The sequence below is a fragment of the Lepisosteus oculatus genome, chromosome 8 (genome assembly GCF_040954835.1).
Source record: "Lepisosteus oculatus isolate fLepOcu1 chromosome 8, fLepOcu1.hap2, whole genome shotgun sequence".
Lineage (NCBI taxonomy): Eukaryota > Metazoa > Chordata > Actinopteri > Semionotiformes > Lepisosteidae > Lepisosteus > Lepisosteus oculatus.
The window spans coordinates 22,894,627-22,919,875 of NC_090703.1; the positions used below are offsets into that span (position 1 = coordinate 22,894,627).

At 40.6% G+C, this 25,249-nt stretch overlaps 1 protein-coding gene across 4 annotated transcripts in view; it reads right to left on the bottom strand.

The window, feature by feature from the left end:
• Nucleotides 1-16,093, bottom strand: part of actn1 (actinin, alpha 1) — a 67,866-nt gene extending 51,773 nt beyond the window's left edge. For 3 of the 4 annotated variants that reach the window (XM_069193403.1, XM_069193404.1, XM_015351166.2), the window contains exon 1: nucleotides 15,750-16,092. In XM_069193403.1, the coding sequence (XP_069049504.1) occupies nucleotides 15,750-15,854 (105 nt within the window). In that variant the 5' untranslated portion in view covers nucleotides 15,855-16,092. Of the gene's footprint in view, nucleotides 1-15,749 lie in introns of all 4 variants that reach the window. The other variant, XM_069193405.1, reaches the window with a different exon arrangement.
• Between the last annotated feature and the right edge of the window lie 9,156 nt (nucleotides 16,094-25,249).

Genomic DNA, 25,249 nt, shown 5'->3' on the forward strand with positions numbered 1-25,249 from the left:
AGTTGTTACTTTTAAGTGCTTTATTAAAAAAAAGTAGATGAGTTCAGCCTCTATGGATAACGACCACATTCCACAAATACCAAGGATTTATTCCTTTTCAAAAGCGCAAAGAATCGGAAAGAGGTGTTCCTCCATCTTCTGGAGTGACGGTGTGCAGGTATTCGGCCCAGGCACTCCGCTCCACCATCCGAGTCTCACTGCAGCCTGCACGGTTTCCCTCAGTGAGCCCCGGCACCAGGCCCAGGGCACTTCGCTGCCTCTGTGACTCCTGCCGGCACTTTGTGAAAAAGGCAAACAAGCACTTTAGAATAAAAGAGGAAGCAAAAAGGCAAGCCTGCAGATCCCCAGCCTACAGCTGCCCACTCCAGGTCTGCTGCCAAGGGAGCGGATCCAGATTTTGCTACTGACTGGGCGCCAGGCAGCAGTCTGCACCCTGCCGTGCTTCAGAGGGGTTTAGTCAGTGAATATCTACAAACCAATATACCTCAACTTCTTAACTGATGCTTCCTTCACTAAACCGTCCGACTTACTGCTTCTGTATGCTTCTTCTACCTCCATATACTTTTCTCTCAATTGCCGATAGTCACAATATGCTCACTGTTCAAAACGTTCATAGTGCTCATTTGAATTCAACGCTCTGTTGCCTTGGCAGAGGGAAGAAGTTCCAACCTACTAAAAGATTAACTTAAAATATGACTGGAAATAAGATTTTATGGAGTCAGAAGCAGATTAGGTTTTTTTTACATTAAAAAATGCCAGTTATTTATTATCCTCCCACCCAACGGAGAAGACCCAGTGGGGCCTTCTCTAGACGGGGGAGGAGAAGCGCAGACTAACCGTTGCAACCCACTCATTGGCAAGCCAGGTCTGTAACTGGTTTATTAACGTGTCATTAAGGAGGTTCAGTGCTGTTTCGAAGAGAGACGCATCCCACAGGGATCGCTGTAGCACTGGAAGCTGACAGCACCCTGCCGGCTCAACCCAACGCTTCAACACCATGCCACTTGAGAAACCCTGGTCATAGCTGGCTAGCAACACACCCCGGACCTGAACCTGCAACACCAGGATCACAGACCTCAGCTTACGTGTAAATGGGCACCATTACCGGATGATCCATTTCTTGGGAGCACGAGAAGAACATTTTAAAATCATAAGATTTTAAAAGACTACATCATTGAGCCAAAGCCATATAATATGAAAGACTTCAGCACAGGGAGAGAGAGACATTCAGCTTCAATGGATACTGTTTTCTCATAGTGGGGGTAAGTATATAAGCTACTGCTCTGTGTGGAAGCGAGTGGGAAGATCAGCACTTGAATTGGGACGTAGGGAAAATAAGGTTTTATGTATACTGAAAGTCTTCAGCAAACATGGTGTTCAATCCTGCAGCCCTGTTTTGATTTTTATAGGGAATCGCCATCAACAATAAACGCTGACAACTGTCAGTTCTTTCCAGTGAAGCTGGACTATCAGTTCCAGACACAGCTCCACTTCCAGATCTAGGCTTCCGCCCTGGGTTGCTAACATTCCTTCGATCAAACAACCCGGGAAATTTAAGGAGATGATAAAGTTGTCAAAACTGGGGTTTGATTCAACATAGTAAATTCAATTTTCAGTCCCCCTCATGATTTTGCAAGCCTTAAATCAACATGTCTGTGTTGTTGAATATTTCCATGTAACAAGATCATTTGCCCTTTTCTAAACACCATACAATGCAGCCTTGCATGATTCTGAAACTTGAATATTATATCTGTACCAAAGATATGACAAAGCATGGGGATCACTACCCAGTTTTCAAATTACGTCAAAGAATTTTCCACTGGTCTTTCTCAATACTTATAATAGTCTGGTTGAGAAAAACGTTTAGTCTTTTGGTTCTATAACCCCCCAACCCACACGCACACACCTTTCACTTCAAATAGCACACAATGGGCCCTTACTCTTTTAATCCATCCCCCCCATGTGAAATTTCAAAACATTCTCTGCACAGCTTGTTTGACGTTTAATGCTCTCAGATGTTTTTTTGTCCCCCCCAGACTGGTGCAGAATCATCCCCTGGGTATTAAGTGAAAATATCCGTCGGCAGCTCAGCTCTCACAAGAATCCTTGAAATATTTCAATCTTTGCATCACAGACCCGTTCCAATCTGCACAGCCTCCTCGCTGTCAATCCCCTGCCACCCACCAGACCGCCCACCCCTTTGCTGCCGAGACAGAATGGCTCACTCCGTTCGGGGTCTCTGATGGGCGCCGTGCCACACCGCTGTTCTTCAAATTACGCAGCCAAGGAAATAATGACAGCAGCACGAATGCAGGAGGAATAGCAATGAGAAAAGAAGAAAAATTGTTCTCAAGGAATTATGGCTGGAATTACACTATGCTACACTGAACCAATTTGTTCTGATATAATGTAACCCACCTGATTGTGACACTAATGACCTCTTCTACTTTACTGCTTGTGTTCTGCTGGTGTGAGAGAACAGTGACTCCCCTCCCCCCAGCCCCAGAGGAAAGCCTTAAACTTAAACTTTAAACTCCTTTGAAAAGGAACTAATATCTGCAGTTTCCCATAATTCTCTACATTCTTCCCCATCTGTTACAGAACCGCACCATAACGAGCATCCCAAAATGCCTAATAAAAATACCTACTTACCTTCTTCATCTTGAAGAAGCAATAAGACTGTCCTACAGAATACTGTACATGCCCCTGAAATGCCAAAGTCTTATATTCCAAATACAAAACCTACAGTCACTAGATAAGAGCCTCAGCAGATGCACTGAAAGTTTGGAATACAGTTCTACCTGTTTAACAAGATAACATTCCTGAACTGACAAATGAGACTTTCAAGTTGCTGTCCCATGAGAGATGATGCTGTATTACTGTAGTTTAGATCAGTCTATTGCAGGGCACACAGACAAACATGAACACACTTGCACCAGGGCCAATTTTCCCAGAAGCTAATTAGCCTACTAGTATGTCTTTGGACTGCAGCACCCAGAAGAAACCCATATAAACACGGGGATACCAACATACAAACTCCACACAGATAGCACTTCAGGTCAGGAACTGTACCCAGGTCCCCAGCGCTGTGTGGCAGCAGTGCTAACCACTGTGCCACCATGCTGCCCAGGTTTTTAACACCCCTTTAGGGAAATACTAACCATCAGATCAATTTGGAACATAATTACAAAAGGACCAAAAGAAGACGGCAACAAAACTGACTATTTGTGCTGTAAGGACCAGGCTTTTCAGTGTCTTCACACCAGGACGCCTGCAGCCGGAGTTTCCTTTGTAATCTAGAAGAGTAAACACCTGCACTCACTTCTGAACCTTTCCTGCGTCAGCTGTGCCCATGATCTCAGGTGTGTATTTAACACACAGGTATTTAAACAGCTTTCACTCAGAAAAGCTCAAGGTTCAGCAGCTCATTGTTTTAAAAGACTGTGCTAGTGGATTTTGCATCTCCTCCCACTCTTCCAATGTGGTCTTGAAAGCTTCTTTGTCCGACAGAGCAGTAGGTACAATTTGGTTATTGTGGATGACATTCTTAAACGGGGAGGGAAGGCATGGAGTTCAGCGATTAACAATTTACACTAAAGACTTTCAGGACATCCCTGTATTGATGAAGAAATACTCACACAACCATGGTCTGGGGGTTGGCTTAGAAACTTACAAACTTATTCTCACCAAAATTCAATACTGGAAGATACCAAATGTTAATACCACGAAAATAAATACATAGGCTATAGGCTGTCTTATCAAATTTAACTGTACTCTGCATCTGAATGATTATTAAATTATTTCATGCATTCCTCATAAATGACAAAGTGCTAACCCTAGCCCTAACGTGACAACCTCCATTTCTCAAACTGGTAAAATGCTGGTAAAATGTTCAAAAAACAAACTAACAGAATTTGGAATTCACATTAGTACTCAGCTAATTGGCATATCTGTACAAAGTGTTACTTATTTTTTACTCACTTTCATGTAACATTATGAAACTAAATTTGGAATTTGTATCAGATGTCACAGATACAGTTTCATATCCTTGAAAAGCTTCACAGAAACAATAACCAAAGGGATGCGATCAGTTCTACCACAATGACAGTCACTGCAGCGTTATGACTTTATAGCCTGCTTGCACTGGAATTTAGAACTCAGGCAAGGCTGGGCCTGTTCAGTACTGGGATAGGAGACCTAAGGAAATCCAGGCTGCTGCTCCAAGTGATATTGTTGGGTCACCAAGTGTCACTCTCCCTCTGAACCAGAAAGTTTACACCACTCCTCTAGTAGGCCCTGACTACTTGGTCATTAAAGATTCCAAGACACTGTCTTCAAAAGTAGAGCCTTTAAACCCTGTACTCTCTATCGAGGCCACTCAATTCACCCACTGACTTCCCCATATAATTTCTCCCTCTCCTGAGTATTGGGGCCACTGGGACAGACTGACAAGGTGGGTGTGGTGTAGTAGTGGTCTCCCTCCTATATGAAAAATGTCTTGAGATCCATCACATTAAGGGAGCCATCCAAATGCAAGGAATTATTATTAGTGCCACCAAAGATAAAGAATATTAGACACACAAACAGCTGGTTAAAAAGGCTGAAAGAGCCATTCCTCATTCTCCCTGGGTATGTACAGACAGGTGAAGACAAAGCTGGCAATACAGGTGTCTGGGTATATAATTAATAATGAACAATTCTACAAAATCAAAAACTGCACAACATGCAACACCAAAATGACTGGGCTTTGAAAAAAAAAAAAGGACACCCAGAGATTATGCTCTTTTACTGACTGTTGTTCACAGTTCTAGGCCCAGAAAGCATGTTTTGGTCTTTTAAAAAAACTTTTTTTGAGCCTTATGCTCTTGGCTCATTTAAAAACAAATCCTGGAAATGAATGGCATTACAAGAAGTTTGTCAGAACAGTACGCTGAATGTTAGAACGGAGGTGGAAACCTCAGCAAAAAGCTACTTACTCTCAAAAGACACCGGAGAACATGAAAAGATAGGGACATGGGTAACTGAAAAAATTCAGCTTCTTAAGTACCACAATGCTGGGAGCCAAGGTGTAACAGTATAAGAAAAGAAATTAGCCCTGTATACGTTTAATTTCAGGGATCAAGATCATGTATTGAGCGAAGCTTTTACAATAGAAAAAGATAAATATGTAATCCTACACTATTTGGTTATTTTTTCAATTGTGTTATTGAGTAGAGTTTATAAACATGAAAGGAAATAACACTCCTAGCAGAAATACTCGAAGAACAATACCCATCCTTCCCTAGTACTTCATCTTATTCGGGGTCATGAGGGAGCCAAGCCTATTCCGGGCTCAAGGTAGGATACACTCTGGATGGGATGCCAGTCCATCGCACGGCACACACAGACACGGATACACACTTTGGCCAATTTTCCCAGAAGCCCCAAGAATACTGCTCTATTCCAAAAAAACAAATATAAAAAATGTGTGTAATATTGTGTTTTATAACTTAAGGCAAGGGCTGAAGGTTCAGGTTGCTACTTGGCTAAAAGGCTTACTTTACCAATAAAAGATGTTATTACATTGGACTAATTCCCACAGTTTTGGTTGGTCTCAATTCAAGAGTCCAGCTTGCTGTTTTATGTTGGTCAGTAATTTCTTAATTAAGGATCATCTTCTGCGGGAAAAAAAATCCTTCAAAAGACAGCAGCACCTGCAAGCCGGATATACACATATTACTTCGCTGAAAATGGGACACTTCACATAAAAAGCCTACACTGAGGGGAAAACTATTCTAAGAAGAAAGCACTGAAATGCCAAAAGGTACACAAATTCCAGTGACAACCACAATGAAAAATCAGTTAAGGAGAACGTTTTTTCACATGTGGTAAAACATCTTGTGGTGTTAATGCGCAACTTCTAGATGATTTGCATTTTTCTTACCAAAGGAAGAAGTAACACCAACCCTTCGCTCTGTTCTCACAACAGCTGTTGCCAGTAAATTTCAACAGGCCCCCCTTTGCCCCATTCCCGCAAAAACAAAATCGCCGCAGAGAGGGACGGAGACACATAAACATCTTTTAACATAAATCATCCACACAAATGCAAGAGAATGCCTTCCTGTGCAACACCACTTCCCCAAAGCAACGGAAATGTTTCAAAATGCGTTGCTCCCAGTGACATGTGAACTGGTCCTCTGGGCAAAAGATGACAAAAGTCCCCAATCAGGGGTAAATGCTACAGAAAGGAGGGTGTTCTTCTTCAGAGGTGAGAAGCAGGGCAAGATATTCAATTCAAATTGACATTCCATGTTGCTTTCATCCTGGAGAAGGATATGGCTGAACTCAAGACACCTAGTCCTTTCAAAGTCTAGAAGAAACCCCTTCCAGAGAATGCAATCAGAAGACAACACTGCTCACTGCAATGTCCATCTTGCATCCATCTTCCAATCTCATTTTCCTGTTTTGCAATAGCCAATGAAAACAGAATATACACTACAGCAGGGGAATGCTTGTCACCCTTCAATTCCAGACCAAGTCTTTGCTCCAGCTAACTCTTAATTATTGAATTCATCAGCAGTCCCTGGGCTAATTAAGCAATTTAAGGATCTGCTTCCTTCTTAACTTACTTAAAGTTCAAAGTCCTGTTCTTACAGCAGGGAAACCAGTTACCAAGGTTGACTGACCCCAGATTACAGCTTCATCCATTAATCAACACAGTCACACATGACAGAAGAGACAGGATTGGGGGTTTCATCATATTATCAATATCATATTATTAATTTTAAATAAACAGTAATAATGACAATTTTTCTATTTTCTGTCACCTAAAGTTGGGCATTTTTTTCACTTTTATTCTAAGTTTTACTTTAAAAGATGCATTTGTTCCAAACCAGGACATTTGCTTAGCACATCTTAGACACCCAAATGCAAAAACAAAGACAACTGAAGAAATAAGCAGTTGAAAAAAGCAAAAATAAGTGTAGTTGAGGCATATTCTTTCTAGTTTTACAAAGCAGCAAAACATAAGCGCTCTTTTCAAGGCCTCACTTTTGTTTTTTTAAGTTGGCTGGAAGTGAAAGATGGAATAAATATAATGGCCTTGTTGTTAAAGTCACTTTCTATCAGCTTTTTCTCTTCTTCTGTAGTCTCCCTCAACGTGCAGATATTAACATGCAGTCTTGCTCGAAAAAGACCTGGTTCCCTACCGAAACATGTCAAACAAGAAGTTAGTGTTTCAGCAGAACTAAAATCTGTCGACCTAATCTTAAAGGAGAGCTTCAGAGAGTTTGACTTTAACTAGACTTTGTTGTCTATTGATAAATAATCACAGCAAGTAATACATTAAAATATAACCCCCACTCATTATAAAAAGTCCCTCTCCTAAATGAAAAAGAAAATGCAAATACAGTGAATGACACCTTACAAACAAACTTGCAGAAAATTTAGATTTGAAAAATCAACTCCCTACTTACTGCATAACTTTAAAACACCATTTTAAATGCCTCTAGAGACCCGGAATCTGAGATCTTATTCTTACGAGTCTTTCAGATGGCAAGTTTAGCCCGGCCAAGAGGTTTTAAATAACAAAATAAGCTTTACATCAAGTGCACAGTCCACACATTCACGACTTAAGCCGAGAGGAAAATTGGTATCATTTGCTCTGGAGTGTAAATATTTGGAACCTACACTCCCAACTAATTCTTAACAATAGTAGTCTGGCAAATATCCAAAATTTGTAAAGCTGACTTTGTAAGGCCATATCTGCAAAATCCTGATTACAAAATGCAAAATAGTACTTCCAGCGGTGATCAGCCAGTACAGGTGCTTGCCCAAGTACATTAGAGTCATGGGAGTCTGGGTCATGTCACCTGCCGACTGTCAGTGGGATTCTCCAGGAAAGGACAGTGGGATTAGCCAGCCTGGGTTCTGTCAGGTAGACATTGCCCGCTGTGGCCTCAAAGGGTATCAAACCTTCAGTAAAGCCGGAGTCGAGTCGGAGAACATGAGTCGTCAAATTTAACGACTGCAGTTTCTGAATCTCACTGCATTTTTGGTCCTAGAGGGTGTCAAGTTATACGACTAGGAATCGCAGGGGGTAACTAATTACACGACTCCCTCACGACTTTATCATGGTTCCAAATTTGTAATGCGCTACGAACGTACCGCAAGATCCTCATCTTGGCAGCCAAATCAACGTGGAGCACAAGAGGAGCACCGCACGAAAGTAAACAAACATGGAGAACAAGCACGAAAACATCTTGAAAAATGTAACAGAGGCATTGTTTTCCACAAATAAACATCTTCACAAATATAGTTCTTCTTCATAAATATAGAACAAATTTACAAAATTTGTATACAAAAATATACAACACCTTTAAATAATATAATGGGCACATTATCTCACAAGTACACATCTGGCTCACTGCCCACCCCTACAACTTGCGACTCACTACGAGAAAATCACACCAGTTTGATTTTGTCCGAGCGAGTCACAGAGAGTTGTAGGGGATTTTCTTAGCACTATGACTGAGTTGCCGGGGGTGTCACACTACACAGCTGACGGTAACGGGCGCACGCTGGGACTCTCTACAACCCGCTATGATTTTCTTACGATTATGTAAATGAAGGCTACAACTGAAAATCCTAGGAAAAGTTGGGAAGTGTGACGCCGGCATAAGAGGACGCATTTCCTATGATGTATTAAAAATCATGTGACTCAAGCGGTGTTAGTGGGGCCAGCAGGGGGCGCTCACCCTGCAGTCTTTGTGGGTCCTAATGCCCCAGCATATTGATGGGGACACTATACTGTAAACAGGTGCCGTCCTTCGGATGAGATATAAAACCGAGGTCCTGACTCTCTGTGGTCATTAATATTCCCAGGGCATTTCTCGAAAAGAGTAGGGATGTAACCCTGGTGTCCTTGCCATATTTCCCATTGTCCCTTAACAATCATGCCCCCCTAATAATCCTCATCTATGAATTGGCTTCATTACTCATGTCTCCTCCCCACTGATAGCTGATGTGTGGTGAGTGTTCTGGTGCACTATGGCTGCCGTCGCATTATCTAGGTGGATGCTGCACATTGGTGGTGGTGGAGGGGAGTCCCCATTACCTGTAAAGCCCTTTGAGTGGAGTGTCCAGAAAAGCGCTATATAAGTGTAAGCAATTATTAATTATTAAAAGTTGACAGGTCAGAGGAGTCAGCCAACAGCCTTATTCCACCTAGTCTCAGGGAACACTGTGGGCCGAAATGTGAACACACAACTGGCCCAAATCAGGAGAACAGGAGAACAAATAATGAAGTTCAAACTGTAATGAACAAAAGTTGACCACAGCTCCTTTGACGTTCACATTAAATGACCTTTGAGAAGATTTATCACTTAAAAGGCAAGGAACTTACAATTTGGATATGGATATTCTGAAGGAATTATGTAGTCTGAAATCTCAAGTGGTCATCTTCATTTTAAAAGCAGTCTCAGTGCCCTCCCTCTCGCTGCACTACAGATCAGGGACCAGACACATAAAACTTCCAACATATTAACCTTAGTCACATGGAGAGATGAAGTACATTCATTAGCCAACAGTGGGTCACAGTCAGTAAATCAACGTTACAGTATTGTTAATACCTGAGAAATGTGGTCAGACCATCAGAGGAATGTGCAGTCTGACCCCATCAATCAGCCGCAAAGAGACAGAGGCGGCCAGCCGTGACGAGAGTTCGAGAGCGCAGTGAATCGATGGCCTGGGCCTTGCAGGGATTTACAACCCCACGTTCCCCTCCCGTTCTCAGCACAGGCCTCCTCGTTTAAAATCAGACACCGCGCTCAACAGAGCCAAGAACCCATGAACATAAGACTCCAAACAGATTCTAGTTTTCTTACTCAAGGTTAGAAAAATCTGTCAACTCGTTTGTTTTTCCTTTGTTCCTTTGTCTTTAAATTTGAAACTGCCAAGAATTACATTTGCTTATTTAAAAAAAAGTGTTAAAGGAGTTAAAAACTAAGATAAACTTTTTTACTGCTACTGCCAGTGTACCATCCTGGCATAGAGAGGTATAAACCATCTACACATGCGTTTTCTGAACTTCAAACAAGCATTGGCCAGTGGACTCAGACTTCAAAGCCCTTTTTTTCTGTCTTGCTGTAGTGTGTCTAGAGTAAAGAGGCTGATCCGTAAATTAATGAATTTACTCCCCGTCTAATCCTTTTGATGGTTTCTTTCCTTCAATTCACATCAGAAAGAGATCTTTAGTATCTACCAGCCACCAAATGATTGCAGTAATCAAAAGAGGGAATCAGCACCCGTCTCCTCTCTTCCTGGAGAGAAGTGGGAAAATTCACGCTGCCTAATAAGAGGTTTGTCAGGACTACTCAATGCACTGCACTGGGAGGTATGCAGGAGTGGGTCAGTCTGCTCGTTTTCAAAGAGTTCAACCTGACAAGAATGTAAGATACCTAAGAAAGAGACAAACATGAGAACACTAAATGGACTTTTAGGCACTTGAGATATTCTCTGAATTTCCTAAGCATTCATCTCTTAAAAGCCTTGAAGAACACAAAGACTAAGTCTGGCTCTTTGACAACGCAAAATTAACCTAAAGCGAGGTAAGTGCAGGTTCAACAGGAAATGAGACAGATCACAGCAGTCAGATAGGGAAGCCCATGTTCCTTTTCTGCAGATGAGGAAATGTCAGACAGTTGCATTTTTGTTGAAACAGTCAAGTCAGAACATGCTTGGAGATTTCACATAACATTTGTTTGTTCCTGCAATCTACAGCTAGCTGGGCACATTTAAGAAACTGATATAAAAAAGAGCCATGCTACACTGAGGATATGAAAATGGTTTCCTACCTCTGATATATGCTATTGATAAACACTGTGCTTGTGCAAATCTAATCATGTTTATATATTCTCTTCTTTTCTCTACACACCACCTGAATCCTATGGTTTTGTCCACTGTTTTTAAAATGTTTTAAGAAATACCTGTTCACAGGGTAATTATATAGGTTTTTCTTAGACCCCTGCTCTATAAAACTGTGCCCTGTTTGGCATACAAATACAGACCACAAACTGAAATCTATATCCACAGAGCCAGACAGTTTGAGCACAGCTGTGGAAAAGTGATTCATGTTGTTACACTTCAGATATGAACTTCCACAAGAACTTTTTATAACCTAATTAGTTGCCTGGCATTTAGTAAATATTGGAAACCGTTTCTGCTACTGGAATTAAAGTGTCTGTTATTGTTGCCTTTGAGGTTTTTAAAAGCGTAATAACTTCATAAATGAAACTGGCCAATTCAAAGAGCTGAATTATATAGTATAGTGAAAACGATATACAGCCTTGACTTGGCACATGTACTGAAGAAAATATAGGGAATGTAGACGGCAACAACACACAAGCGTGCTGATGTAATGAGCGTCAGACATTGCAAACAAACTACAAGATTATTGACTCAAACGGTGGTCTCCGTGAGCAGACAAACAGCAGAATTTCCCCAACCCTGTCCAGCAGATCTCTTTAAGTCTGATGACCCCAATTATTGTTCAAGAGGGCTAGTGTCTCTACAGATTTTAAGGGCCCAAGTGGACTGATCGACCTGAATAAAACATTATCACTTTAACTGGACTTATTTAACAGCTTCTCCCAGTTTTTAGAACTCTACTGCTTTACAGAGACCTGGAAAACATGCTAAGACTGCAGTATTACTGGATCACGATTGGAGACCCCTGCCTTAGCTGAATTAATAAGTTGCTTGGTTTTTTTTTCCTGAATAGTTGGAGGGGTTTGAGACACTTATGAAATTCAACAGTTAAAAGGCAGCCCAGGGAACTGCATTCCCCATCATCCCATTTTCCCCAATATGCCACATTTCATTGCTCCGTTGTTCTTGGTTTTCATGACCCAGTGGTTTCAAAAGTACCCTTGGCATGCACTGTGCAATGAGAGAAACTCAAGAATATCAAAAGCTAAAACCTGCATCCAAGCAGATTTATAGTTTGCTCCAGGCTAAAAAACAAAACAGAGCAAAGGAGAGCCTGTTCTCCTCTGTTCTGAATCTCAGTGCAGTCCATTTCAATTTATTTTTGGGTCTGTGTTTATCAGGAGAGAGGTGCTTTGGGGCAGCAGCATATGGCAGTGGTGCAATGGTTAGCACTGCAAACCAGAGTCTAAATCGCTACCTGTGGTTAATTCTGGGAAAATTGGCCCCGATGCAAGTGTGTGGATGCTTGTGTGTGTGTGTGCCCCGTGATGGACTGGCATCCCGCCCAGGCTGTACCCCCGGTTCGGGGCAGGGTGTGTGAGTTGGGGGCAGGAAAAAGGACAGCTCAAACCATCACCTGGGACTGACTTTTAGCCTGCTGAATACCCCCATTCTTCAATACCTGCTTACTGTAGATCTCTGAAAACAATGCCCACACCCCAGTCCATTACCTACACAATATTCACAAACCGTCCCTGTGAGAAGCAAGTCCTGCCCTGTGAAAAGTCACACAGTAGAGAGGAAATTTCTAAAAAACACTATAATTACAAGTGGAATTAAACTGCTAGGCTGAAATCTATCATTGTGTCTATTATCACATTGTGAAAAAGAAACACACTAAAACATCACAACAGAGGGCTGCCAGTAAGAAACCACTGATAATCAGCGAGAGATGTTAAGTAAATGATGATATATAAACATTTTTTTCCTTATTTTGCAAACAAAGACCTTACACTTTGCCAAAGTAATAGAACTAGACTACAAATGTTAATAGTAATAATGTTAATTGAAAACAGGATACATGCTTGCCTCTAAATATCCAGCACAAACTGATTTAAAACGCTTTTTTTCTACTTTACAAAAATTCTGTTTTTATGGCTTTAAGAGGACTTGACCTCCAATGCAGGCTGTCCAAACTGGCTGCATTTTGTTCATAATACCACAAGACTAGGAATAACAATTTTAGAGGAGATAAACAAAAGTCAGAATTCGCAAACCCCATTAACTTTTTAAACTTCCGTTCATTTCCAGCAATGGATGGCAGTCTTATTACATGTCGTCTTGCAGATTCACAGTCTCATCTTAGAGTCTGCTTCAAGACAAAGACTCAACCAGGAAGCAAAATAAAGTCACAGGCACTCCAAAAGACAGCAAATAATTGTGTGTGGTGGTCTTTCATGAGAACTGAGGCTGCTAATTCACTCCCTGAACTTACAATAGAGGGGGAAAAAGCGTCTGGATTGAGCTGTTAATTTGTTACACAAACGTGCAGGACTGTAAGTCAAGTAGAATTGATTAGTGTATGCAGTTAAATGGTACTGAGGCACAAAAGGGCTCTGTGAACAGACTCAGGCTGCAAAAACAGCCTATGCATCCAGGGGCGTGCCTGACACACTGTTATATCCCTAAACGCCTGGGTGTGTTGCCTTTCAGAAAACTTTTTAACCTTTGCAGAAGTGATTTATTTTACAGGGGTTTTGGAAGCCTTCTCAGGCATGGGAGTTAGAGCTCCCTACCAACTTCTACACTGAAAATATTTGACCGACTCCATCTTACTATATCATAACTAATGGAGCAATCTTATTTCAAAACCTTCTACCCGCCACTCCTCCCCCCCACCTCAACCAAGGTATCTAGTCTCCCCAAGTCGTTTTTCTCCTCTCTCATTTCGACTCCAACCTCCCTAACTCTCTGCCTCCCCTCTGAACTAGTTCCAGTTTGCCTTGCTCTCTGAAAACAGTTGAAAAAGCCTGCCCCCTCTTCAATCCAGTCAGCCTTTCCCTCTTCACATCTGTAACCCAGCCTTTTTCTCTTTAGTTCCAAGTGTTACACAAGCATTCCTCAGTGTCCGGACTGGGCCCTGATCAAACTGCCCTTGCTTTCTTCCAACAGCCACAGCAGTTCCTGTCCTTCCAGGTCTCCCTGCCGACTTCCACAGTGGTCTTCAGTGAGCTGAAACCAAGGTGCACGACCTATTGATCCGACAATCTTCCACTTTTACCCATTAATTGCACAACATGTCTGAATTCAGAACAATTTCAGAAAAAAACGCTTTGTTCAGATTTTCACAGAAGATACTGGGCAGTCTTTGAAGTTTTATAGGGACATTTGACACAACTGACATTGTGTTGAAATTTAGGATGTAGTGATCTTGGGAAATCATGCAAAGCCAACCTTTTTTCTATTCTATATTTAGAATAATGTAAAAATTTGCCAGCCTTTTTTGAGGTTCAATATGGGAAAGGAAATGCTGAATTGCTTTGAAATACATTATAACGGATATACACACCGATCGGTCTCGACGGAATTTGGAGACGACACCTTTAAATAATATCTGCACCTTCTGATTTTGAACTCCGTATACCTGTTCTCCTCTGTGTTTTTTTTTCCCTCCGCACGGTAGCTCTCTAATGACATAATCTCGAAAATTAAAAGCCGATGTTTTCGGGAACAAAAAAAAAGTGTTCTTACATGAGCAAGAGGGGCCGATTATTACCATTTTTGGGCAAGCCAGTCGCAGCGATGCCCAACCCAAACCACACCGCTCACTCAGATTCCTGAACTAAAAAAAAAAAATATTTTCCCCGCTTATACCAAAGTGTGGAAGCGAGAGGACAAATATTTCACCCAACTGCTAAATTCTTCTGAGAGCCCTAAACTATTGGGTTTTATTCTTTGCGAGGAAAACTTTACGCCTCATTAAACTAGATGTGTAAAATAAAGACGGAAATGCGGACCCTCGGGTAACACCAAGAAAACCTATAGGTCAGTAGAAAAAAAAGGCAGAAACGAATATCGAAAGAGGACATAATAGGTTCATTCCCGACCTTCCGCGCTTTTAAAATGATAGCTCACTGCAAACAAAAAGTTATCGCTTTAAAACAGACCACCTTAGTATCACTACCTGAATTAAAGGCAAAGGGCCAACACCCTTCGTTCGACTTCAATTAGGCCGTCATCGCAGCTTTCCTATTCTTTCCTGAAACATTATAACGGCTTTGATCACCAGTAAGGGAACCGTGTAGCGTTTCGTGGAAAGAAATGCAGTCACAGTTACTAACAGCGATATAACAAGTTGAAGTTGAAGGAGCGTAGGAAGGTAGCAGAACTTCTGCGGTCGATGTTTCCGATGTTTTTTTTGTAACTGACATCTGTTGCGTTGTGAAGACAACAATGCTTTCCACATTTTGTGTAAACGTTTCTCATCTAACGCTTTTGTCCGAAAACGTTCAACTGATAACCTCTCCTGCGCCTTTTCCCTGTCACCAACAGAACTGCTGCGCTTGTGACGTTAGCATTGTAAATGTGGAAAATACGCTCTACTCTTGCCAAAATCCTACGATTTTATTCTCGCTGAACTCCAGTGTAGATCGATAAACGGCAAAAAAGCCGTTTTCTTTCTGTCTACAGCTCAGCTGAAATTGATACGGTGGGTCAGCTTTTTAATAGCACACTTCATACAAGAGAGAATTTAGTAGAAAGCACCAGCAAAACGATTTATTGCAAAGGGAAGGTGTGTATGATGAAGCTTCTACTTTGGCACAACTGATAAATTTGCAAATACGCAGTATATAATCGCTTAATAAGCTCCCTCACTAGACGTCAGTTCAGCTAAAAATCTGCTTAACCCCTGATAGATGAAAGTATCAATTTCCTGTAGCCAGCGCTGATTGTCAGACCCGCACAGGCAACATCCGTGCTGCTGCAACTGGAGATGCCGCCCCCTCAACAAGCACCTTCCTTGCTTACAATGAGGCGTTAAATTAATAGAGGGATCGTTTTACCTTTCTCTGCTGTTTTTCCCAGGCAGGATCCAAAAGTAGGTCCCTGTCCCAGTCGTCTTCTTGCTGCCTGTAATCGGTATTTTCCTCTCCATCATAATGATCCATCTCGTTTTTTTTTTTGGTTGCTATTCCCGTTTCCTCTTCGATGCGCGGTTGCTGCAATGCAATTTTCCTTAACAACTGGGATGGATGAATTGACGGGTCCCTCGCTCGCTCACTCACTCCCAAGCCTTTCACTCGCCCGACTCCTTGCCTGTCTTGGTTCTGCTACGGAGCTAGAGGCGTATGGCAAATAGGCAGTTCCTTGTGCTGCGCCGACACAACCAAAACTTTGCTTAAAAGAAAAAATAAACCCCTCTTTGTACGTGCTATTTGATTGGTTTAGGGGCGATACTTCAGGCCCGCCCCTACACTGAATTTGTTTTGATTGGTTATTGTAGCTGTCCTTCATGGATAAAAAAAGTAGGTTGACTGATATTGGCCATGTGACATGACCCCCTTTAACCAGAAACAACACCCCCACAGAAGTTCGATCTCGTAATGACTAGACGATTCTTGGGGAGCACTCACCCTATTTAGCAAATCATTCCCCGTGTACACTTGAAGGTGTAGTTAATATAATCACATAAAATGCAAAGCAAAGTATATGCAAATCATAGAGAAAAAGAAAAGCGTTTAGACTACGTGGTGCGCCCTGTATTGTCTACAAGAGTGTGCTGTACCTTTCCTAGTGTGTTTGTGCTTCAAAATTCTAAATTTCGCTTTGCACCTGGAATGAATACTTTGCTCCTAGTTCACGGGGGTTATTGTTCACGTACTCGCTATCCAAAGAACTGCCTTATGTACTTTAACACACAATACAAGTCACATTATATATGTTATTGACCTACAGAAACTAGGTAGCTCAGACGATAATGAGATTCTATTCCTACACATAAGATCTGGCTACCTGACCACATTTTGTGAATGTTTATCGCCACTGTGCTGCAGATTGCGTAGGATTGGCGAGACCCACCCCACGCATGCTGCTGCTCTTGCGGGACACTGTGTAGGACTGCTGTGCTGAAACACGAGCTGTCCCTGAGGATTTGCTCGAGTGCGCGGCTGGAGCACTAACGTAGACAAGGGAGATGGATTGTGTGTATGTCCAGTATCAGGGCTGGCGCAATTGTGTCTTGCAATAATAAAGCCACAGTCTCCTGGTAGGACTTAAGTGTGTGAACCTTTGGGACCGAGGCATTCCCCTGTGTTTGTAAATCTGAATGAGTAAACGTACAACGCGTAGCTAAATACTCCCCCCGCTTCTTGTATGGCTGTTACTGCAATCTGTTTGATTCGAGGATTGTTTAGGTAAACACAGATTGTGTTAATATTGTAACGCATACGGCATTAATATCGTTATGCAATGACGTAACATCATTTCCAAAGCATTTGGGAAGATTTGGAAGACTCAACAACGATACACACATAGGCACAGTCTTTCAATTTCTTTGTGCGAATAATAGCCAGGCAAAGAAAATGGTATCATTGTGAAATTGTTGATTTTAAACTAATGCGTCTGTGCAGACTAAATGTTTATTCCTATGATAGCTCGGCCTTCGAAGATTTTAGAACAAAGCGTACTGAATATGCGTAAGTTCAAACTTGCAAACTTTACGTTTCCTTATGTAATAAAGATAAATGATGCAGTAATGCAACATTGCATTTAATTTCCTGTCGAACGATCATTGCGACGTACAACTTTTTTGGTAAGCGTTTGTAAATGGTATCCTAGCAACAACAGTGCCTGAAAGTGTTGTATTTAGTTTTACTAGCAATTTATACTTGTATAAGACGTTGTTACAATATATGATTTAAAGTAATTTAATGAAGTGGTTATTCATATAACCTGTTTTCAGTTTTTTGTTTAGTTTAGCATTGGTGATTAAACAATATTTTTAAACGGTGGTGACCAGAAGATCCCTGAAATTGCACCAAAAACAGAGATGGAAAGAAACAAACCCCCAATAAAATTGTGAAACAGAAAGTCTGATGTACAGAAATATTTTTTTTAAATAGCCACTGTATGTTTAAATCTTTCAGTCTATTGTACACGTGGATTTATATTCCAAAAATCTGGGAAAACAACAGCTTCAGATGTAAAAACCCTCAAAACTAGAAATATGAAATTACCAAAGAGCTAACAGCATTGAAAACAGACAATAGGTCTACGAGTAAGGACAGCTCTTAAATGCAAGTATATGACATTAGTCCTGATAATGTTTTATTTCAATACACCGTATGCATAATATTGTGTATCTCTTAATTTTCTAACACTACTGATACTTGCTATTTACATAAATAAATTGTAATTATAACTTTATAACAATGTTTAAAACTATTTTAAACTATTTGAAGTACCAAAATAGGCATTATAATGATGAATGCATTTTTAGTATCAATGAAGATAAGAATGCTTCATTGACACATTACATTAAGTCTCCACTTAGAAAACACACTGTTGGCTTCAAGAATCTTCCACCAACTCACTATCTGTTGGTGTTTTCTAGTTAGGAAGTCCCCTTCAGAAAAATATTTCACTAGTTCTTGAATGTACAACCCTCATGTTTGACAATAATGAAGTACAAATTCCTGCCAGAATGTCCACAGTAGCAAGGGTCTGAGTTTGTTGTGATGTCATCTGCATCAGGTCATCTATCTTTCAGATGTGTACTATAATGTCTCCTGAAAACAGGGTGTCTCAATGCAATCTGATAGCCTGGTAACTCTCAAAATCCACAATACACAATTGTTCCAAACCCTGCACCAGCTGAGCTTTCATTCATCATGAATGAAATTGAAATATCAAGTTAACTGTTCCACAGGCATCACATCTGGACCATTACGACTAGATGTGAGAATTAATCAAAAGAGTAATGAGTTAAAAAGATGTTTACAAATCTGAATTAATGCAGTAGCAATTATTGTACTGTATTTAGATAAGATCAAATGCAAGTTTACAAACATCCCTTGCAGAGTCATATTGTTCATGGAAACCCAGATTAAATTCACCTGTTTGGTGAGACCCTAACAGAAGAACCTGTATGTTCTCCTTGTGAAGGGTTTTACCACATTTCTGGTTTCCTCCCACACATTCCTTAGAGGGGTTATTTATACTTCGGTGGGGGATAGGTTGTTCCACCTACAGAAAGTACTTGCTACTGTGGATTTGAATGAGCGTGTTAGGATAAATGAGTTCACCTTTAAATAGAGTGTTCTTCAAAGGTATTATTTAAATGTTTTTACCAAGAATACCATTAGTAGTAAAAGCCCTGTTACTTGCCAGTGAGACATTGCAGATAATTGCTGATGAGCTGATGAATACACATATTGTAGTTGGAAAAAACATACTATTCCTGTTTTCCCCTCTGTTATATATTTCTAATTGCTGGGAAAGAATAATAGCTAAGTTATTCTAAATATCTCTGACTGAGTTCATTACTCAAAATAGTTTTTTTTCTTTTTCAAATATTTTTTTTCCAGGTGGAACTTTTTTTTACCCACAGTGCTTGTGCATTCCTTAAAATGCTGCCTGAATCCACCCCCCCAACCTCTCCACCCTGGCTCTTCTCTGTCCTCTGTCTTCTCCCTGAACTTACTTTCCAAAGAATGTGGTGTGTGGAGAGGAAAGCTGGAATGAGGCCTGAAACATAAACATGTCTTTGGCGGGACCAGGTCTCCTGCCTTGTACGGTAAGGCCCTACTCATTGAGAGACAAGAGTCAGCCCAGCCTCACCAGCTGAAGAGAAAGGTGAAACCCTCGCTCTCTTCCTTATATGGAGAAACTTCCAAGGGGCTCTGTGTTTGGGAAAGTGATGTCACAGATTAAGCAGAAAGTCTGCCAGCTCACTCAGAGAATGTGAGCTTAAAGAGGCAGGCCACTGATTTTGAAAGAAGTAAGAACAATACCGTTCTCTCTGTGGCTTATGTCCATACCAGGACTCACAATATGGGATTAAGAGTCTGTTAAAAAGTTTGCTGATATTCCAAGGTTAAATTCTTTACAATTCTTTACTTTACAATTTTCTTCTCCTTTTAATGTCTTTGTATCATCCAAAGATTCCGTCCATCCATTTTCTAACCAGTTCATCCAATTGAAGGTCAGGGAGGAGCCGGAGCCTTTCTGGGAAAGCAACGGACATAAGGCAGGGTACACCATGGACGAAATCACAGGGTAGACAGACGAACACAAAGACATACACACACACTAACACCAGGACCGGTATCCCAGAAGCCAATTAACCTAGTATGTCTTTGGACTGTGGGAGGAAATCAGAGCAGGAAATCAGAACACGGGAACAAACTCCACACAGATAGCACCCCAAAATCTAGAATTGAACCCAGGACCCCAGTGCTGCCAGGCAACAATGCTAAGAACTGCAACACCATGCCACCCCTTGTGTGAAGATTACACCTTTTAATTGAAGGTGTGAATGGGGTGACATACCATGAGTTTTTTTTAATAAATAAACAAAGCTGACATAAAAAAAAATATTTCTGCTGTTTAAGTGCTGGTGAAAGTAAAAAAGGAACTGTGCAAGTAATAATACACAATTTACGTTTGTTATTTATTTTAGTTTGTACAATTTTCAAACATAAAGTGAAAAATAGCAAATAACAAACACAAACCCCCCACCACAAAATTAGGCTGTCCTAAAGAAAAGAAAAGAGAGGCTTAGATTAAAAAAACATCTGATCACAGTCACAGTTTTTGCACCAGAAAAAAATATAATTTACTACAAGAACAATTTCTGCAAGTAAATACATCCAAGTGTGACTTAATCTCCACATTATCTTGTAAACTTTATATTTTTGACTGCAGTTAGTTTTGCAAACAAAAGACGTCACGTCTGAAGATTGACAGTAACTTGGTGTAACAGGTTCTCTTGTCACTGGCATGAGCGCCATGGCAACCTTTCTCTGGCCACTCACAGCCCACAGCTCATCGTTTCCCAGCTCTGCGAATTTCAATTGAGGCATTTTAACTGAGCTGCGGTTGGATTTCTTCTTCAGTCTTGGTGCTTCACTGCTCTAGGAGACAACAACCTTAAGTCTTCTAACCACATTCCAGAGCAATGTTCACTCCAGAACTGGACTTCCAGCCTTCAGTGCCCTCCTGAGCTTCACTGGGACCTACTGTAGGAGAAGTTGTGTTTAAGCTTTAACCATAAAAAGTCCATATACCATAAAACCAAACCTACCGTATAACCGTAAACTATAACAACCAATCTGAGACCACAAAGAAAACCATAGACCATAACCGTTAACCCACGAACCTGTTCTCTCTGTAACTGTAAATCATAGTACCAAGGCCAGTCCGTTCTTCCTGTGTAACCAGCTCTTTGCTCTTCTATACGCATCTGAGACTATGGATAACCCAGTTTTGCCTCCCAGCAACATGCTGAGATCAGGGCTTCTCTTTCACAGGAGACTGATCACAAGACAAATTAACAGATACCACCTCAATTTGACCTGAGTACTTATATACAGTGAATTTATGCTCAAGATAACACTTACAATTGTCTCTTTGCATACAGTGGATGCCCTGGAGTCTGGAAATTCTGGCAATCCAAACCCACTCTGGGATTTTTAAGTAAATACCAATACCCCCTTCATAGAGAAAACTAAACCCTGTCTCTCCCTCATTCTTAAACCAAATCTGAACCTTAGTAATTAATATCCATAATCTTGAATAAGCATAATCGATAGTAGTCTAACCTACCCATCTGATCCTGCTTGGCCAGGGACACTAACAATAACCCAGTGTTGCACAGCAGAAGTCTGTTCAATTTCTCCAGAATGTTCGTTCAGCTGCTACTGTACTTTACTAGTGTTCTCAGTTGCTGATGGGAAACATAACCATCTTACATCTTTGAACCAACCTTAGATCAGACCTCCTAACCATTGCTCCTTCCCTCCCAGTCTTCCCTTTACAAACTAGATGCTCACAGATGTTAACCAACAAGCTAGAAGCTCATTTTGGTTTAGTTGTAATGCAAGTAACTTATTAGGGTGTTCAGCGTGTTAATTATAGAGCTGCATTCTTATATATTAGCAATTATGCTCTAATACAGCTAAAATTCTTCTTTTTAAAGCAGCCAATCTTACTCTCCAGGAAGCTACATTTTTCAGTTTCTTTAGTGTCAAATGTTAACTCCTTATTAATGTTCAATCTACAATCACAAGTTACACAGTTTCTCTTTCTTGAAAATTTTCCTGTGTTTGTCTTTGCATTCTGTAACTTCAGCTTTAATGGGGATCAACCATTGCTTCAGCTTTGCTATTGTTAGTCACAGTTGTTAAGGGTTAATGGAGAACTGGCTAGAAGAAGTCTGGAATTAACACGGAACTAAGCGTTCTAAGGCAAAAATAAGTGAATCCATACTTTTATTAAGACATAAAGCCATGGAATCCAATACAGAACCAGCTATCTTTGGGCAAGTTTGAAAAAATGCTTTCAGAATACAGATGGATAAAAGATCAAGGCCCACAGTGACCCAGTAAAAGAATGGAAGTCATTTCTGAGGACACAAGCTTGTGGTAAGATGGGTAACAAAATGCTTTTTCCCATAATCCTGGTGTGCTGTCTGTGCTGTTTGGTTTGCCTGAAATCCAACTTTTCTTAGTTCTAGGCAAGCGTGTCAACCTGTCCCCATAGTGAACCACAAGGAGATTTCTGTGAATTGACCCTGTATGTTTAAATTGATAAAACTGGTCTTCCTTTCCTTCCAGTTGTTTCCTACTGTGTTGTACCTGTTCCAGCAGATTCAAACAGCCTTCACAATCACCGTTAAGAGTTTAATATGTTTGTGTGAAGTAGGACATGTTGCGGCTCAGCTGCAGCTTCTAAGTACTGACTCTAAAAAACTTAAGATGGGCATGCTGCCTATTTTATTTCGTGCTACACTCACACAAGAGGACTTCTTGGAGTTGTTGGCAGGAGAGCACTGAAACCTGATGGCAAGCTTTCACACCCGGAGGTGTATGTACTGAAATAAATTTCAAGTTTAGGAGAACTGAGGCTGTGCTGGCTCAGTCTTTGGGTCAAGAGACAGAGTGTGGTTTTAAAAGACTCTTTCAACTGCTGCCTTTAGACTCATCAGGTAATGGTGAATGCGCACACAATCAAGCCAGCAGACTCATCCTTCCCTCAGGCCATCTTCACACTAGAGCGGTTAGACACTGAATGTGGTTTTGACTCAGCATTGACATAGGTGCTTCACAGTACTTTACCACAGCTAGAAAAACACCTGAAAGCCCACCCATTTAAGAGTCCGCCTGAATGTGTGGTTTACAAGACTATGAGCGTCAATGAGATAGCTGCTGTTCCCATGAAAAAGCAGGTTAACTGAGCTGAGAAAGGTGACCACTGTCATTTGCAGAGACCTGAAGGAAATAGTTTTATAAGCTGAAAAAAAGGATGTTGAGCATGTTTGCTTTGTGCAAACAATATATCACAAACACATGCAAAATAATATAAAAAGACTTGAAAAGCTCTACTAAACATTGGTAAGTTTACTTGCAAAAGATGTTAAACATTTGGTACATTCCTTATTTTAACCCTAATAATGATGTGTTGTTGCAATAATAATCCTCCTCTTTAAGAGGTGATACATTTGCTGTCTGTACTCGGCTGAGGAGCCAATGGTGTGAAACTGCCTTCTGTGGGGTAATGAATGAGCCCTTCTAGATCGGTATCTCCCCTAAAATTTTTTCTATAGTTAGCAAAAGTAAAGGTTAATGATGGACAAAATTTTCTAATACAGGTTATTAACACTATTTTCTGACACTGTTGATTTCCTTTCATTTTTTGTAAGGACAAAGACCTTATAAAGTCTCTTTAATAAGGCAATGTGTGATATGTGAATGTGCTAGCTCTTTCAGAAAACACAACTGTGTTCGAGAAACATCATTTCAAAACCATTGTCTATGTTTCAGTACTACAGATCAAACTTCATTGCTTATGGCTCAAATGCTTATTTTTAAAAAGGTTCAGTTTTTAAAAAATAGGTTAAATAACAATTGGCTCAATAAAAAAAAAATATTTTACTTGGTACTTTCATTTGTATTTTAAGAATGCTTTAAGTTTTGATGAGTGCTGAAAGTCACATCACAGGAAATAAGTCACCACAAATACAGAGAGCCAGTACAGAAGAAGATGCCTAATATGGTGTGTATCAGCACATAGCGAAAACCTGCTGCAGACCTCCACAGCTCAGTATTACAGGGTGTACAATGAATGAAGGGTCTGCCATTCTCCACAGACACAAGAGCTCACACATGCTGACCACTGAGCAACTTGTATTTTAAATAAGCTCAGGCACCATAGCATTCTACTGAAGTGTGTGACATGACAAATAACTGTAGAGTTGTGGACATGAATTACTGGCCATTTCTGAAAGATGACATCAGCTGCAGAAATGAATTTCTTTTTTTATTGTTCCTGTTTTTGGGGTGTGTTTTGACAGACAAACCCAAGCTTTACTTCGATCAGCCCTACTTGCTGCTTCACCAACACTAATTGTGGAAGAGGAGTTTTATTTAAACCCTTTTTAAAAGCTGTTCTGGTCTGGCCTTCCTTGGGTTCTGATTTCTGATGGCTATACCCGAACTTCCCATCAATTGAAATGAATACTGTACAATACATAGCTCATGTGACAATGGAGTTCCTTCTCTAACCAACTTCCTACAGAATGACACCTTTTGAATGTATCACATGATGGCAGACCTTCTTCTTCTCTGTATTTTTGCATTTAGAATAATGAAACAGAACCAGAGGATACACATGGGAACTATGCGGTGGTGCATTTAAAACTGGGAACAGGAGGCACTTCTTTACCCAAAAGATTGTGGGAACGTGGAACAATACCAAGCCATGTTGTTAAGGCCAATGATCTCACTTCCATCAAGAGACACCTGGATGAGATCCTTTGATCTACTGGGTACTACCTAACAAATGGTTAGATGGGCCAAAGCTTTCTTTTTTCAAATCAGATTTCATAACCCTCGAGTGGACTAAGTGTACTTACTGAAAACAGGATTGTTGGACTAAATGGACTAAGTTAATGAGAAGAGATGAACACGTGCAGTCTTTAAGCTGCAAATACTAATATCCATCCATTTTCTAACCTTTTTTCCCAATACAGTGTTGCAGGGGGAGTCAGAGCCTATCATCCACAAGCAACAGGCACAAGGTGGGAAAATAGAGAGTTTTAAAATGCATAGTACTGATAATAAATAATCTGTAACACATGTGTTCTTGCTAAATGAATTTTAATTCATGTTAAATGAATTGGACCAGTTATTTTGAGACAATTTAAATATTTGGAGAAAGCTTGAGATGGATATACTGTATGACAATTATACATTATAATTCACATATATGAACAGGTTATCCAATAAGTTTTGAGCAGAGGTCTGTGTTAGTACTGAATGTGCTGGTCACAAAGGATCAAACAGTG